The 18176-nt window shown below is 41.3% G+C and overlaps 1 protein-coding gene across 1 annotated transcript in view; it reads left to right on the top strand.

The window, feature by feature from the left end:
* The window catches only part of Rsbn1 (round spermatid basic protein 1), a 45079-nt gene that overhangs the window by 24463 nt on the left and 2440 nt on the right, over positions 1-18176 (top strand). Inside the window, exons 3-5 of the mRNA XM_042692287.1 lie at positions 13225-13362; positions 13886-14028; positions 16513-16680. Coding sequence (XP_042548221.1) covers positions 13225-13362; positions 13886-14028; positions 16513-16680 — 449 coding nt within the window. The remainder of the gene's footprint in view (positions 1-13224; positions 13363-13885; positions 14029-16512; positions 16681-18176) is intronic.

An 18176-nucleotide genomic window follows, 5' to 3' on the forward strand; every position in this document is an offset into this window, starting at 1 on the left:
GCCCTGAATTCAAGTTCCCCCACTTACCAAAAAAAAACAAAAAACAAAAAAACCACTTAAAGTATGTAAGGGTATGGCATTAATTATATTCACAGTGTTGTCAAGCCCTCTTCCATTACTACAAGCAGTCTGTACCTACTGAGGCTCTTTCATGACAATCACCCATCCCCTCCCCTCCAGTTTTTCACTCTTAGTTTACATAAAGGAAAAGTAAACTCAGTGAACTGCTGCTTTGCATATAATTCACATTGTAAAAAGCAATAAACTTTTCCCTTTTTTGGAAGCATACCTTTATTCTGAATTTATAGTTTATCATTTTCATGAATTATTAAAAACTTTATTGTCATCTATGTGTTTTGAGTGTCTCCAGCTAAATTAGGGTCCGAGGTCCAGAGCAGAAATGAAGCAAAGTTGGATATGGTGGTTCACAGTGAGCCCTTTGTGGAGTGTTTTTACTAGTACATTCTCTAATGCTCATCTGTCCATCCTGTCACTTCAGGAAACTTGCATATACTTGTGTGCATACATGGCTCTTCTCTGACCTAGGCCCTTGTCTATGTCTCCCTGACCTTAGCTCTGGCGCTGTGGGCTTCACTTGGTATTTTCCTTTGCATTCTGCTCAGTCCCTCGTTCTTCAGCTGGAAGGAACATGTTTTCAATGTGTCAATATGGGAAATAGATTGAAAGATTTATTACTTACCAATCCTGAGTGGAGGAGAGCAGACCTCTGATACCAGTCATGAGGCATGAATGAAGTCAGCAAGAAGGGGAAGAGGGGAAAGGCAAAAATTTTTAAGCTGGCCATGGGTGGCTCACGGCTGCAATCCTAGCTCTGCAGGAGGCTGAGATTTTAGGATTGTGGTTCAAAGCCAGCCCAGTTAGGAAAGTCCTTGAGACTCTTTTCTCCAGTTAACCACTAGAAAACTGGAAGTGGCACTGTGGTTCAAGTGGTAGAGCGCTTGTCTTGAGCTGAAATGCTGAGGGACAGTGCCCAGGCCCAGGGTTCAGGCCCACCAAAAACAACAAAACAAAACAAAAAACCAACATTTTTAAGGCTTTATAAATAAGGCTAAGCAAGGTATTTTACAACTGTCGTCCTAGCTGCTACAGATGGGGTGTGGTTCAAGGCCATCAGGAGAACATGTCAGCAAGGCCTTATCTCAAAAATAAAAAGCCAAAGGACTAGGAACAAGACTGAAGTGGTAGAGCCCATGCCTAGAAAATAAGGAACCTTAACTTTAGTTATCAGTGCTGCTCCTCAATAGTTTTATAAGTAGTATATTGCATGTGCTGTAGGATGTTTTGATTCAACATTATAAGAATTTGTTGATACATTTAGCTCTAGTTCATTGATTCCCACAGGCCCCCGATTGTGGAACTTGACATTAGGGCTTGAGCACTGTCCCTGAGCTCTTTTGCTCAAGGTTAGCACTCTACCACTTTGAGCCATAGCGCCACATCTGGTTTATAAGTGGTTAATTGGAGATCAGAGTCTCACAGGGACTTTTCTGCCCCTTTTCTACCCTGGCTGGCTTCAAACCGTGTTCTCAGATTTCCACCTCCTGAGTAGTTAGGATTACAGACATGAGCCACCATCACCCAGCTTACTGATTTTTTTTTTTTTTAGCCACTATATGATATTGTGTTAAATGCAATTTCTTTTCTTCTTGGACATTTAAATTGATGTTTTTTCCATTTTCTTTGTAGTGTGTGTATGTGTGATGGGAGGATGTGTGTGTTTGTATGTATGGGGGATTGAACTCAGGACTTTACCCTTGCTTGTGTAAGCACTCTATCGTTTGAAGCTTGCCTCCCCAGTCCTTTCACTTTTAATTTGTTTTTAAGATGGGCTCTCCTGCTAACTTTTGCCTAGACTGGCCTCAACCTTATTTTCCCTACCTCTGCCGCCTCAGTGTCTTAGATTATGTGTAGGTCACTATGCCTGGCTTGTTTGTTTGTTTTTTGGTCCGGTTGTGGGGCCTGAACTCTGGGCCTGGGCGCTGTCCCTCAGCTCTTCAGTTCAAGGCTAGCTCTCTACCACTTGAGCCACAGAGCCACTTCCGGCTTTTTTCTTTTTGCTTATATGGTGCTGAGGAATCGAACCCAGGGCCTCATGCTTGCAAGGCAAGCACTCTACCACTGAGCTACCTTCCCAGCCCCGTGGCTTTTTTGTTTTGTATAAAACTGCCTTACAGTAAGCTTTTGTACAAATGTCTGTCCACATGTATGTCCTGGTATTTGTTTCTCTTTTGAGATCCAGTGACTATTGCTTGGTCCTGTGACGCAAGACTTCATATGCATGAAGAGGCTTTGTTCTGTGGTAACCTTTGGTGGTAGTTTGGATAGGTTGAAGGTCATTTTCCTCATATATAGAGGCATTGGTCTAGTATCTTAAGCTTCTAGTGTTTTTGTTGAGAAATACAGCTGTGTCTCTTCTTCCCTCCCTTTCTCTGGAGTCTTTTTTTTTTTTTTTTTTTTTACAATTGATTACAGAATTTGGCCATGGGGCTTGAGAGTGCTTTTCCTCAGCTTTCAGCTCAAGGCTTGCACTCTACCACTTTAAGTCACAGCGCCACTTCTGGTTTTCTTGTGGTTTATTGAAGATAGAGTCTCATGGACTTTTCTGCCTGGGCTGGCTTTGAACTGTGATCCTTAAATCTTAGCTTCCTGAGTAGGATTACAGGCGTGAGACACCTGAGCCTGGCTTCCTCTAATTTTCTTGCCTTTTCCTTTTTCTGGGGAGATTGAACTATCTCCTTTTCCTACTAAGTTATTCTTGTTTTCTGATAGTTTTTTTCTCCACAACTTCCTGTTATTGTTTCATAGGTGCAATGTTTTCTTTTATCTCTAATGAAATTTTGAAATAGTTTTGAAATTTTTTTTGATGCTCTAATATTTTGAAATTTTACTTGATGCTTGTCTGTTTTGTTCAAGCTGTTTTTGTACTGTTCTTCTGTTTATGTTAGATTTTTTTTTTTTTCCTAAAGTGATTTGGTGATCTAGTCACCTTAAATGTGAGTTGACATGAAATGGATTAGAAACTCTGAACACATATATGAAACTTAGCAGTGTACTGACTCAGGAGGGTGTGTGCCAGGAGCACTATGGGTAATGCTCCAAATACTGGTGTTCAGATATCTTTTTTTCTGGGGCTTTAAATTTTTTTTGTTGTTGTTGTCAGTCATGGGGCTAACTCTGGGCCTGGGCGCTGTCCCTCAGCTCTTCAGCTCAATACTAGTACTCTACCACTTGAGCCACAGTGCCACTTCTGGTTTTCGGGTGGTTTATTGGAGATAAGGGTCTTAAGAACTTTCCTGCCTGGGCTGGCTTTGAACTGTGATCCACATATCTCAGCTTCCTGAGTAGCTAGGATGACACCTGTGAGCCACTGGTGCCCAGCATGGCTTTTACTTTTTGAGGACCATCATGTTTTACCAGAGTTGCTAGAGAAGGTATTACTGGTACCCAGCCAGGACTCAGCATCTAAAGTTCACAGTCTGCTCACTCCCCATATATCATTAGGGTTTCAGAAATGTATCTGTAGTTTTACTTCTGTCCTTTTTGACTGTGGGATTTGTAGCCTTTCTCTTTTGCTTTTCACTTAAGTGGGATTTTGATGGGAAATAGAAGTGAGTCTTGCTCTTAGTCTGTCATGTTTAAATAACAGCCCTTCTCATCTTTTCCCATTAATGGTAAATCTGTTCATACTTAAAAAGCTTAAATGGAAAAATATGCTATCAGTTGGATAGGCAAAATCAATATCAGGGCGGGGAATGTAGCTCAGCAGTAGAGTGCTTGCCTAGCATGCATGAAGCCCTGGTTCAATTCCTCAGTACCACATAAACAGAAAAAGCCAGAAGTGGCGCTGTGGCTCAAGTGGTAGAGTACTAGCCTTGAGCAAAAGAAGCTCAGGGATAACACTCAGGCCCTGAGTTTAAGCCACAGGACTGGCACTAAAAGAAAGCGGGGGTGAGGCAGAGGGAGGAGGGTGATGGAAAAATAAAGAATAGCCAGAAAAGGCAAAAACAGAAGTGTTCAGTCAGCTACCAATCGTTTGTTTAGTGTATACTAGTTTATGACTCTTTCAGTGGAACAGAAATGTAAATCCAGAATGAATACATAAAGGCATGTAATATGTAAAAATGATAGCTTTCTCAGAAGATGTGGTAGTGTGTGTCTGTAGTTCCAGCCTCTCAGGACACTGGGGGGTGGGGAGGGGGAGGACTGCAAGCAAACATAAGTTCCAAATGGGATGAAGATTGACATTATAAAGTGAGTCTATACAAGAAAAAGTTCTCTTGCTTTCAAACACTGAAGGTCTTTCTAGTATCCTCTTCATACAAACAAACCAGTATAAATGAAGTCTAAAGAAAAATCATAATCCTAAGTTAGAAAATGCCTAGAAAAAAACAAGAGAGGTACCAACCACCCAAGATAAAATAACACTGCAGATAGTTCACAGAAAAAGAAATAAGAATGGTCCATTAACCCCTGAAAAGACAGACAACTTCTCCGCTTAAACAATGAAATAGCCAGACATGGTTGACTCACGCCTGAAATCCTAGCTATTCAGGAGGCTGAGATCTGAGGATTGCAGTTTGAAGCCAGCCTTGGCAGAAAAGTCCCTGTGAGATTATTTCCAGTTAACCCCTCAAAAGCCAGAAGTGTCGCTATGGCTCCAAGTGGTAGAGTGCCAGCCTTGAGCTCAGGGAGAGTGAGTGCCCAGACCCAGAACTCAAGCCGCCACAACTGACAATAAATAACTTACATACATCATACATATAGTGAAATTAAAGCTGAAAATACGCAGTTTTTTACTTAAGTGATTAAAACTTTAAATGTAGAACATTCTATCATTGAGATTGTTGGGCAACAGATACTCTCCTATTTTGCTGATGAGAATGAAAAACCTGTATAGAATTGTTGATTGCTAAACGTTCTCCTTTCACATTTCCCTTTCTTTCAGTCTAATTTCATAGCAAGACTTCCTAAAGAATTATTTATACTTGCTACCTCCATTTCATCCTTTTTTCTTTTTTACTGTGTGCCAGTACTGGGAATTAAACTGAGGGCCTGGGCACCATCCTTGAGCTGTTTTGTGCAAGGCCAGTGCTCTACCAGGTGAGCCACAGCTACACATCCAGCTTTTTGGTGATTATTTGGAGATGAAAGTCTCACTGACTTTTCTGTTTGCTGGCTTTGAATGGAGATCCCCAGATCTTAGCCTTCTGAATAGATAGGGTTCTAGGTGTGAGCCACTGGAACACAGTTGCCAAATATGGGTTTTGCCCTTATAATTTCTCTGAAACATCTTTTGGTTGTTACCACTGTAATTTTTACTTAATTTGTTTTGTCTCCCAGTCCTGTGGCTCAAGCTCTGGGTCTGGGTCTGTCCATCAGCTTTTTTGCTCAAGGCTAATAATGTTCTACCACTTCAGCAACAGCTCCACTTTCTGCCTTTTGATAGTTAATTAGAGATAGGAATCTTACAGACTTTCATGCCTGGGCTGGCTTTTTGAACTGCTATCCTTAGATCCTCAGCCTCCTGAGTAGCTAGGATAAGTCAGCACACACAGTTATCAATGTATAATTAATAGTTTGCTTATTTGGCTGACCCATTCACACAGTTGATACATGTTGAATTTATGTTAATAAATGCTATTCATAGACTAACTTGTTTTGCTCATTAAGTATATTGCAAAGATTTGCATATTTAAAAATGTATTGCAAGTAACAGACACTATTAACAGCTCTTCCTCAGTTTTTTTTATATATATATTTTGGCTGGAGTGTAATGATTGCTTATATCTAGCCTTAGCATATATTCAGTAAATATTTCAATAAATGTTCATGAGAGAGGCACTAAGTATTAAAACCATGGCAGTGGTTAATGCAGATTGTTCTCACAAAGTTAAATTTAAATGTTAGTGCTAATGGTGGCTTAGATTGGGGCCCGCAGATGTCCCCTACAGAGGACTGGATAGTATATTAGCGTCGGAGGACTGCCCTGTCTCCATCATGGGAACTTATTACTTAATTCTGCCATTGTAGTATAAATGAAATGGACCATAGGACTGCATGGTGATCCTTGATTTGGTATGTGGATTGTCTGAATTAACAGCCTTTGTAGCCATACTGTTAACTTTTTTTATTTTATTTTATTTATTTATTTTTTTGGGTCCGGTCGTGTGGCCTGAACTCTGGGCCTGGGCACTGTCCCTCAGCTCTTCAGCTCAAGGCTAGCACTCTACCACTTGAGCCACAGCGCCACTTCCGGCTTTTTTCTTTTTGCTTATGTGGTGCTGAGGAATCAAACCCAGGGCCTCAGGCATGCAAGGCAAGCGCTTTACTACTGAGCCACCTTCCCAGCCCCTTGTTAACTTTTTTTTTTTTTTTTTAATGTGGCTCTCTAGTGAAACGTGACTCTGAGGTAATTAGTATATTGCTAGACAGTTCTTTCTCATTTTCTTGAGAGACTGGAGGTTGTTTTCATTCTTCCCAGGCTGGTCTTCAGCTCCGGGGCCCTGGTGACCTTCCCACCTCTGGGATCAGTGGCTCCTGTGACCAAAGTTCCTTTAGCTAACTCGTTTTCCTGTCACTGTATTGTATTCCTGTCATTGTATTCCTTTAAGTGCATTTCTTGGTCCTGTGTGTCTATAGTCTTTAAAGTCTCATTCACTGTAAAAAAGTGAACTTTGCACAATAGTCGATACCTCTGTTCCTTCTTCCCCTGCTCCCTCCCCCATTTCTACTGCCTTTCTTCCTCTCACTCTCCATTGTTACTTGGGGATTCCACTTAGGTCCTTCTGAAACTCACCAGGCAAGTGCTGTCCTGTTGAGCCACATCCTTAGCCGCTTCTTCTTGGCCTTCTATAAACAACTTGTATAAAACATTGTTTTGTGGACTTGACTTGCTTTGCAATTGAACCTTGCTTTTACTTTCTCTTCAGTTTGTTAAGCCTCTTCAAGGATACATAGACACACTGTAGTGGATAACAGTGTGTAAACAGTGGCCCAGGCAGTGTGGATTTCTTAGAATGTAACTTACAGGGCTGGAGAACGTCCAGGTCTCGGAGTCCTGTGGTACAAGGCCGTGTAGAAAAATGTACACTTCCTGTCGGCCGTTTATACCAATCATTTTGAGTGGTCTACAGTTGGACCACTGGTAGGACAGAAGTTTCTCCCCCTTGTTAGAATGTGGCAAGTGTGGCAGGGTTCATTTTCTTTTTTTTTGGGTCCGGTCGTGGGGCCTGAACTCTGGGCCTGGGCACTGTCCCTCAGCTCTTCAGCTCAAGGCTAGCGCTCTACCACTTGAGCCACAGCGCCACTTCCGGCTTTTTTCTTTTTGCTTATGTGGTGCTGAGGAATTGAACCCAGGGCCTCTGGCATGCAAGGCAAGCACTCTACCACTGAGCCACCTTCCCAGCCCCAGGGTTCATTTTCTCTAATGGATCAAGAGGGACTTTGCTAGCTACAATTGTTCTGAGCTTATTTATTTTTTTTTTTTTTGCGGGTTGTGGAGCCTGAACTCTGGGCCTGGGCACTGTCCCTCAGTTCTTCAGCTCAAGGCTAATGCTCTAGCACTTGAGCCACAGTGCCACTTCCAGCTTTTTCTGCTTATGTGGTGCTGAGGAATCGAACCCAGGGCCTCATGCATGCAAGGCAAGCACTCTACCACTGAGCCACCTTCCCAGCCCTGTTCTGAGCTTAATGTTGTGTAGTATGGAGTTACTTAAAATAATTTGTAGTAGCAAGGTCGAATGGTGAAGTGTTGCGTGGTTTTTCATTAATTTGCAGAAAGAAGGTTGAATGGTGAAGGCTACAGTTTTCTTTCTGAGGGGATCACATCCTAGATAAGGTGGGAGGGTTCTTGGGCTGGGTATCCTGAAGCAGACATACTGGGTAAGTGTGGAGGGGAGAATATTTACTTCCCGAGTGGAGGCAGTGGTACTGTGGATATTATTTAGGGGATGGGGACTAACGTGGGAACTAGATGATGATTACTACCTGGTGAGGTAAGTATGGAAGAGGAGAAAGCAGGTTTGGTGGCAGAATATAAAAAAAATGAGCTCCCTTTTATAGGTGTTGCATTTGAAAGTTCTGTGGGCAGTTGTAAATAAAGGTCTGAGTTTTAGAAAGTTTTAACTTAGAGAGATAAAGAATTTAACAGGGTACAGGTGGTAGTTACATCTATAGTATTGAACCACCTTCACCTTCCCAACATATAATATGTTGAATGAGAAATAAGTCAAATCTGCAACAACCACATTTTGGAGAAGGATGCCTGAGAGGGAAATAAAGGAAACCAGTAACTGAAAACACCCTTGTTGAGCAGCAATGAGATCATTAGTGATGTGTTTCAGGTAATTGGGGTGGCAGAAGCAATGATGATGTTTAACAAACAAAAGGTCAGGTGCATTGGTAAAGATGTGAAGTAGACTTTTAGAGAAATAGAATGCTGGTTGGAAATGTAGGTTCAGGTGCATTAGGTGCACATTACAAGGTATCCGACTAAAACTGGGCTTAAGTTTAAGAGGCATTTTCTGGCTCGTGAAATGGAGGTGGTGTAGGTTAGGGTTTGTAGGCAGGCATGGTACAAGGAATAGAACAGAGTGAGGCGGTGTCACATGAGATGAGTAGATGTGTGGGCTCTGCTTGATGGGGGTGAAAATCCTTTGTAGCAAGGCTATAAGTGAGCTATCTTTTTCTAGATCTTCTATATTGCAGCTCTCTATCTAGTCCTAGTCCTACAATTATTTACTAGCTGTTCTATTAAATAAAAATTTAATGTTAATTCTTTGTCATTCAAATAGATACAGTATTAGTATTCACATGAAGGTATGCACTTTGAAGATCCTTATAAGAAACTGTGTGTAGAGGAAAACAGCATTTGATTTTAACAAAGTTATGAGGTCATAAAACTTTGTGATCTTGCTCCCCTCTCTTTTATTGTTTCTTTCCTGCTTAAGTTACTTCCACTACTTTCAGATAGGAAAAGATGCTTTGTGTTTATTTGTGTCACATATTATTCTATGTGTCTGCAGTTTTAATTGTCTTCTCTTAATTGTTAGATTTAATGGTGTTTGAATTAGGCAAACTTGCTTGTAAAATTCTTAATTCTCACTATGTATAAAAGGTAAAGTAACATGGATCCCTTCAAATCAATAATGCACTAAGGACTGCATAATTTAAAAGCTAGCCGGCCAAGCAAATTGAAAACTGCCATATGGCAATGTACTTCTTTAGGATTGGACTTGAATTTCTAAACTATAAAGTCTCTGAAATAGGAGATAGGTCTTTAGGGCATTCTTTTAACGAGGCACCACTACCTGTATAAATTGGAAGCTTTCCGTGGTAAAAGAATTTCTCATAATTGCGAATAGTCAAGAGAGTGCTTGGGAAAACTGGTACTGAAGGTTAAATCTGGCTTAGTTATTTAGGGTTTGCGGCTTAGGAAGGATGGAAGAATGATTAGAAAGGGTTCTTCTATCTCCTTCTTTCTTACCTGTATATGAGAATTTTCTTTTCCATGTTGCCTCCCTGGCTTTTGACAGCATAATTATTGTATGAACCTACTGAAGGTAATACATACAGAATATGGGAGTGAGGCCTGGGGTGATGTAGCTTCATGGTCCAGTGCTTGTCTACCCTATGTGAAGCCCTGGGTTTGATCTCCAGAGCTGAATAATATACTCACTAGCACCAGTGAGCATATGTTCAATATCTGACCCTTTTTACTTAAGGGTCACCTAAAGTAATTTTGGTAAAAAAATTTATAAAGAAAGGTAGGGCTTTGCACTATATGAAGGTAACATCTGCGATCCTTTTTTCTGTGTATATATGAGTGACGTTAAATTTTCTATAGCATAAAATGAGTCAATTATAAAAGTTTTCTAAGGGACTAATAATGTGAAATTATGTAAGAAGTACTAAATGATGAAATATATAAATTGCTTTATGCTAAGGAAAAAGATAGCATTTAAAATAATAACATGGGCTGGTAATGTGGCTTAATTGTAGAGTGCTTGCCTAGTATGCATGAGGCCCTGGATTAGTTTCCTTAGTACCACATAAACAAAAAAAATACACTGAATTAATAAAAAATAATAATGACTGGTTATTAAAGTTGTTTTTGAATGTTAAGTAGAGATCTACTGTATATTAACTACAGGTATATGTTAGCTTTTCAACTTAATTTTTTTTTTTTTTTGGAGGCAGGGGGGTCTGGCCTTGAAATAGAGACCTTTCTGTTTTAGTCTTTTTTTCTTTCTTTTCTTTTTTTTTTTTTTGTTGTTGTTGTTGGTCTTGGGGCCTGGGTGCTGTCCCTCAGCTCTGTAGCTCAAGGTTAGCACTCTACCACTTGAGTCACAGAACCACTTCCAGCTTTTTCTGCTTATGTGGCGCTGAGGAATCGAACCCAGGGCCGCATGCATGCAAGGCAAGCACTCTACCACTGAGCCAACTTCCCAGCCCATGTTTTAGTCTCTTGAGTACTAGTTATGGTACTGTACTACCACACCCAGCTTAATCTGTATCGTAGCTGACATAGAAAATGCTGGTAACTCCCTAACCAGGTACAAGTCCTGAGTGGAATATTACAGCCAGTCTGTTTGTATGCATAAGATTAAGTTTTCTACCTAGTAGAAAAATATATTCTCAATTGGAGGTAGGATAAGAGTAGAGAAACAATAAAGGGCAGACAGGATAAACTGTCTCTAACGTGGCATGTCTATGCCAGGTGCTCTCTGTCGGTTTTCCTTTTGGCAAAACTTTTCTGTCTTCAATGACGGAGAGAACTAATGGTGTGGACCGTAGGTAGATTCCAGTTGTGTGCGAGGGAGGTTGCTCTGGGCTGCAGTTTGTACTTACAAGAACTTGACCCAGGTTGAACAACCTTAATTCAACACCAAAGAATTTTATGTTTCGAAACATTTCAGATTTTGGTTTTTGCAATAGGGAGCTTAGCCTGTAAACATATACAAATAATCCAGAACTGGAAAAAAACCTAAATCTGAAATAATTCTTTTTTTTTTTTTTTGGATCTGGTCGTGGGGCCTGAACTCTGGGCCTGGGCGCTGTCCCTCAGCTCTTCAGCTCAAGGCTAGCGCTCTGCCACTTGAGCCACAGCGCCACTTCCAGCTTTTTGCTTATATGGTGCTGAGGAATGGAACTCAGGGCCTCAGGCATGCAAGGCAAGCGCTCTACCACTGAGCCACCTTCCCAGCCCCCTGAAATAATTCTTGCCCCAAGAGGTTCTCAACTTCTACAGAAAAAGTTGTTTATGTGCTTGCAGATAAGCTTAGATTTCAGATAAAGGGGAGGGTGATAGAGTGTGATTTAGGAAGACTTTCAAGATTAAATGTTGATGTTTGAAAGATGGTTAACACTTGGGCAGCAGGTTAAAGGACATTCCAGCTGTGTGTGGAGGCTCAGTTTCTGTATTCCAGCCACTCTGGAGGTGGAGATAGGAGGATCAGCCCAAACAAAAAGTGATATCTTAGAAGAGAAGTTGGGTCAGGTGCAGGTGTCTCATGCCTGTCATCCTAGCTTTTCAGGACCTGGTTGAGATCTGAGGATGGCAGTTCAAAGCCAGCCTGGGCAGGAAAATTAATGAGACTCTTATCTCCAGTGAACTGCCAGAAAACCAAAAGAAGAACTGTAATTCAAAGTAGTAGAACACTAGCCTTGAGCAAAAGAGCTTAGTGACAGCGCTCAGGCCCTGAGTTCAAGCCCCATGACTATCACCACCACCACCAGCAACAACAAAAAAGTCAGGGACAGAATCCAGGACTGGCACCAAAAATGAAGGAAAAGCCAACAGAAATTGGACAGGGTATGGTATAGTGCATGACTGTAATCTCAGCTACTCAGTAGGGGGATCACATTCCAGGCTAGTCAGGCTTTTAAAAAAAAGAAAAAAGCACAAGAACCTTTGTGAAAAACAGTATCAACCAAACCAAAAAAACAAACAAGTTAGGCTTGTAGTAGAGGAATAAAAGAGGACATTCCAAATTGGGCAGATAAGCAAGAAAAATCCGTGGGCATACAGATAAGTGATAAAGGAAGAGCAACTTGCCTAAAGTGAAAGGGTCTTATGTGAAGTAACAGGCCTTGGGGTCCCCCCACTTTTTTTTGTCAGTAGTGGAGCTTGAACTCTGGGCCTGGGAGCTGTCCTTCAGCTCTTCAGCTCAAGGCTAGTGCTCTATCACTTGAGCCACAGTGCCACTTCCGGTTTTCTGGTGGTTTCTTGGAGATGAGAGTCTCACGGACTTTCCTGCTCAGGCTGGCTTTGAACTGCGATTCTCAGATCTCAAGTCTCGCTAGGATTACAGGCATGAGTCACTGGTACCTGGCTTGGAGTCCCCATTTTTTAACATACATTACTTATTCAAAGAGGGATTTCATTACATTTTCACACATGTGTACAATGTATTCCAATCTCTTTCCTTTTATTACCCTATTTTCCCTTTTCCTCCCAGAAGGTTTCATGGTTTCTATTTTCATGCGTGCCTATACCTATTTCAACAGGTTTTGCCCTGGTTAGCCCCATGGCCTCTGACTAGTACCCCACCTCCCTTTTTCCTCATCAGCAGCTTTCATTGAGGTTCTTTTTGTTGTCATGTATAGCTGCAGTGTATCTCAGAATTTTCTATCTACTTTATCTTACTCCTTTTTCCCTTTCCAGCCTATGTAGTTCCTTAGACTCATACTCTGTGCTTATCTCTCTGTGTGTGTGTGTGTGTGTCTTGTCTGTCTGTCTATGTATACAGGTATATACTTGCGTTTATGCTCATGATTATGTATACTTTTAGGTTTAGCTTTCACATATGAAGGTTATGGCATGTGGGCGTTGAATTTGATAATGTTCAGTCTGGTATCTAACCTGAAATAGACTCACAATGAATATGGAAGATTAATTTGGCCATGCTCTTTCCCCCTGCCCTGTCACATTACTGTTTATTGTTTTTCCCCACTACATGCAGATGAATGACTAGGTATTTTCAAAATTCAAAACTCATCATTCTTATAGAAATTTATCTTTATCTTTGAGGTGTTGGAATTTCTGTTGAAACATGTGATAACAGTGTGTTTATGGGATCTGTACAGACTACTGAGTTCTTAGTATGTAGAAGTAGCAGCAATATTGGAAATAATACTCTATTCTCATTTTTTTTAGACTGAAAAATCAGACCTGTCTCCCCTCTCTGTTTCACTGTATCTCAGGTCAACAGGACGTACTGCTGTGGCACTTACCGAGCAGGTCCCATGCGGCAGATAAGTCTTGTTGGAGCAGTCGATGAAGAAGTTGGTGATTATTTCCCAGAGTTCCTTGATATGTTAGAAGAATCCCCATTTTTGAAAGTAAGTATTAATTTAGATTAAAGTTCTGATTGTTACTAATCACATCTGTTAAAATTAAATGTTTTGGTTTTTTTTTGTGAGTTGTGGGGCTTGAACTCTGGGCTTGGGTGTAGTCTCTGAGCTCTCTAGCTCAAGGCAAGCATTGTACTGCTTGAGCCAAAGAGCTACTTCTGGTGTTCTGGTGGTTAATAGAATCTCACAGACATTCCTGCCCAGCCTGGCTTTGAACTGCGATCCTTAGATCTCAGCCTCCTGAGTAGCTAGGATTACAAGTGTGAGCCACCAGTGCCTGGATAAGATTAGATTTTATGCAGTGTTTTGAATGAAAATGTTCAGAAAAGTAGTGGAACAAAATACTTTTATTATTTTGTATATAAATTACTTTTTATATAATTGCTATGTGATACAGCATGTATTTCTTTATATACATGTAAAAAAACCCTCAGAACATTTATTTGAATGAAGATTAATCTACAAATAGCTTGAAGTTTTTTTTCCTGTTCCTCTTTCCTTTGATTTCCAGATGACTCTGCCCTGGGGTACGCTTTCCAGCCTCCGACTGCAGTGCAGGTCCCAGAGTGATGACGGACCCATCATGTGGGTGAGGCCGGGGGAGCAGATGATCCCGACGGCGGACATGCCAAAGTCTCCCTTCAAAAGGCGACGGTAAGCCTTCCCCTTCTCACCCAGACAATCTTCTAGTTACTCCTGACTATTTATCAAAACACCGTGGGGCTGAGCAGTGAGCGTGCTTGCCTTGCAAGTTAAGACATGAGTGGGATTTGGAACCCATGTCTGCATTATTCTAAGAGCTCTCTTAGGTAAGTCTTCTAATTGTCAATCCCCTAGTTTAGGGAATTCATTATACAGTCATCAGGGGGAGGCATTGTCCTATCAACCAAGTTTTTTCTTTTTTTTTTCTGGTACTGAGATTTGAACTTGAGACTTCATACTTGGTAGGCATTTTTTATTGGCTAGGTTTAGGTTAAGGCCCTACTTCCTGCCTGGGTATGTGTTCAGCATATGATGGACCTACTTTAGGCTGAGATCACAAGTGCCTACCACTACATCCAGGTTCTCCTCCATGGAGCTGGACTCCTGTTGATTTTTCTGCCTAGGCTGGCCTGGACCCACGATCCCCTCAATTTTAGACTCCCATATACTTTGGGAGGTTCACATCAATGTGCTAGCTATGGGCTTAAAAAATGGTCTCTTGAACTTTTCCAATTGAACTAGCCTCAAACTTTGACCCTCCTATTCTCGGACTCCTAAGTAAGATTACAGGCATAAGCCACTGGCACCTAGTTCCTTTTTACTTCTGTTCTCAAAATCTGAGTCCTAACTACGTGCATGATAAAGGATAAACTTCTTTGTTTGTGTCTGTGTGTGTGTCTGTGCATGTGCCTGTGCATGCATGCCTGTGTGTGCGTGCGCACATGCATGCATGCTGGGCTTGAACTCAGGGCCTGGGCAGCACCGTCTCTTGAGTTTTTGTGTTCAAGCACAATGCTGTAGCATTCTATTCTTTAGTGATCTGTTTACGTTTTTTATTGCTTGATAAATTTTGAGCTCCTTGGAGACAGAGGGACTGTTTCACTCATCTTTGTGCTCATGACGCATAGTGTAACCAGTATTGGGCTTCATTAGTTCTTATTACACTGACATATTTTGTCTGTTGTACACATAAATATAGATTAACTTTAGTATATTGAGAAATCTAATTTTAATGAGATGGAAATGATTTATCAGCATGGGCTATGGAAATTGCAATTCAAAGCCAGAGCCCCAGCCCCAAAGTGAGTTTTCATGGACTAGTGTGAGAACTTTCTAACTTAGAACTCACAAGTAGATGTTATTTGAGCTCAACACAGAGTAACCCTAGCAACTTAAGGTGATATCTGGAAATACTCTGTGGAAATCATACGTTTTTGTCCGGGAGGGGGGGTGGGTACTGAGCAGGTAAAGCAGTAAACATCAGATAGCTATATAGTCAGATGGTAGACTTGCTGTGCCCAGAACATGCAGAATGTTTTTGGATTATAAGCAAAAAATATTGACACAAAGTGCTTAGTAAAGTAAAATGTTATCTAATCTATCAAGAGGTCTGGATGGTATGGCTCAAAGAACCAGGCCATTTCCTTCTCTCCGCTTTATCAACCCTGTGCCTTGCCCCTGCCCCGCCCCCGCCACCTGTATGCTTGCTCAGGTTATAGCATTTGAAGCATCACATCTGTGTCTGGTTGTATCTAATAGAAGAAAAAGACTTTGCTTTACTTTGTCTAAAGAGCTGGGAAACCTCCCACAAGACTCGGCAGATCTCCTTTCATACGCTCAAACAGAATCAGTTCATTCCCTGCCTAAAATAGCTACTGCAAGGGAAATGAGCTGGCTGTAACTTGACAGGAGCCATCCAGATTCATGTCTGGAGCCTGTGAGGAGATGACATAGAGGGCAGCATCAGATGCCTAGTGAGACAGAGCTGAGTGAGCGAAGGGTCAGAAAGGATGCCCAGCCACAGCTGTGCTGACTCTTCTTTTTACATCCAAGAGTGGCAGGCTCCTGGTTTTCTTGAAAAACGTCACCTGATTTCCCCTTTTCTCAGCTTCACTTCCTTTCTGCCCTGTTTTGATAGCTAGTTTTTTGGCTGAGGCTTGTTCAAGTCTGTTGGGCAGGTCTGCTGCCCTTTTGGCTGTCAGTTCCTTGCATATTCTAGATTAGTGGCTTCCTCTGCTCTACTTAAGTGTAAGACATTGTAATTTGTCGTATTGTTCCTGCTCATTCACTAATTCACTTGCTTTGTTGTTTCTTCATTCTTTTATGATCCCTTTATAGATGAGAAATATAAAAAAGCAATTAGCTTTTTAACTTTGAACTGTATTTTCTGTTGCCAGACAACTAAACTCTACATTTGAACCTATTCAGATATTTAGCTTCTACTTTATTATGGTCTACAGGGAAAGGACACACCATATTAATCATTATAATAGAGATTGTTGCATGCTAATGATCAAAGTCATGATACCCTGTTTTCAGCCTTCATCTTAAATTTTGTGTTTTGGCAAACTCATTAAGATACATATATATGGTTTTCTTTTTTTCTTTTGGTCTCTTCTAATTGTTTTTCTTGTTTCACCACCAAATGAACTCTAGATCAATGAATGAAATAAAAAATCTCCAGTACCTACCTCGGACCAGTGAACCCCGTGAAGTCCTCTTTGAAGACAGGACGAGAGCTCATGCTGACCATGTAGGCCAGGGGTTTGATTGGCAGAGTACAGCTGCTGTCGGGGTTTTGAAAGCTGTCCAGTTTGGTGAATGGTGAGTGAATGGAACTCAATTGCAAGGTTCGTTAATGTTGTCTAAGAAAATGTAAACTCTTAATCTGGGCGTCTGTGGCTCATGCCTGTAATCCTTGCTACTCAGAAGTCTGAGATCTGAGGATCAAGGTTTGAAGCCAGCTTGGGCAGGAAAGTCGGTGACACTCATCTCCATAAGTACTCAGACCAAGTTAGGAGTGGCACCGTGGCTCAAGTGGTAGAGTCTTGAGCAAAAAGAAGCTCAGGGAAAGAACCCAGGCCCAGAGTTCAAGCCCCAGGATTGGGAAAAGAAAACGTAAACTTAAAAGATAGGAGACCAGGCTGGGAAGGTGGCACCATGGTAGAGCACTTGCCTTGCATGCATGAGTCCCTGGATTCTATTCCTCAGCACCACATAAGCAGAAAAAGCCAGAAGTGGCATTGTGGCTCAAGCCGTGGAGGGCTAGCCTTGAGCTGAAGAGCTGAGGAACAGCATCCAAGCCTATGACCAAAAAAAAAGATAGGAGACCCATTTAAGCTTGTGGTAAAATACAAGTGTACACACTTGAAAAATATGTGTCCATATTTATTATAATCACATTGTTGTGAAAGATATCTAAAACTTTTTTTAATCTGACAAACCTAAACCCTTTGTCCTGAAAACTCATCACTTCCTCACTTACCTCTAGGCTCTGGGAACTATTGTTCTACTTTCTTTCTGTTACCTTACCTAAGTGGAGGCATCGTGTTTTGTCTTTTTGTGACTGGCTTATTTTTTTTTTTTTTACAATGTCCTCATGGTTTATCCATGCTGAAGCAAGTATGAGAGTCTCCTTCCTTTTTTTTTTTTTGGTTGATTGTGGGGCTTGAACTCAGGGCCTGGGCACTGTGCCTGAGCTTTTTCTGCTCAAGGTTAGTATTCTACCACTATGACCTACAGTGCTACTTCCGGTGGTTAATTGGAGATAAGAGTGTCACAGACTTTCCTGCCTGGGCTGGCTTCAAACCATTATCCTCACATGGTAGGATTACAGGACGAGAACCACCAGCGCCTAGCTTCTTTTTGTTTGTTTTTTAATTGTTGTTAAAAAGGTTATATATAGAGGAGTTAGAGTTTACCTGTCAGGTAATGAGTACATTTCTCTTTGGACTATGTCCCCCATCCCTCTCTCTCCTATAAATCTCCTTCCTTTTTAAGGAGTGTAATCTATTCTGGCCCCCCATCTCCTGACCCCTCCACACAGACATTCACTCTTTGCTAAACTATTAATGGATATTTGAATTGCTTCTACCTTTTGGCTATTTGGCTATGAAAATAGGTATGCAAATATCTTTTCATGTGCTGGCTTTCATTTCCTTGGAGAATTGCTGGATCATATGGCAATTCAGTTTTTAATGTTTTGAGGAACTGCCAGACTGTTTCCCAAAGTGGCTGCAGTATTTTTACATTCAGTTAGAGTCTTAATTTTCACAAAGCTCAGTAAATAGAGCTTCAGACTGATGAGCACTGCACGTGCA

This window comes from Dipodomys spectabilis, unplaced genomic scaffold, assembly GCF_019054845.1.
Source record: "Dipodomys spectabilis isolate Male_0828 unplaced genomic scaffold, ASM1905484v1 ptg000148l, whole genome shotgun sequence".
In the NCBI taxonomy this organism is placed as follows: domain Eukaryota; kingdom Metazoa; phylum Chordata; class Mammalia; order Rodentia; family Heteromyidae; genus Dipodomys; species Dipodomys spectabilis.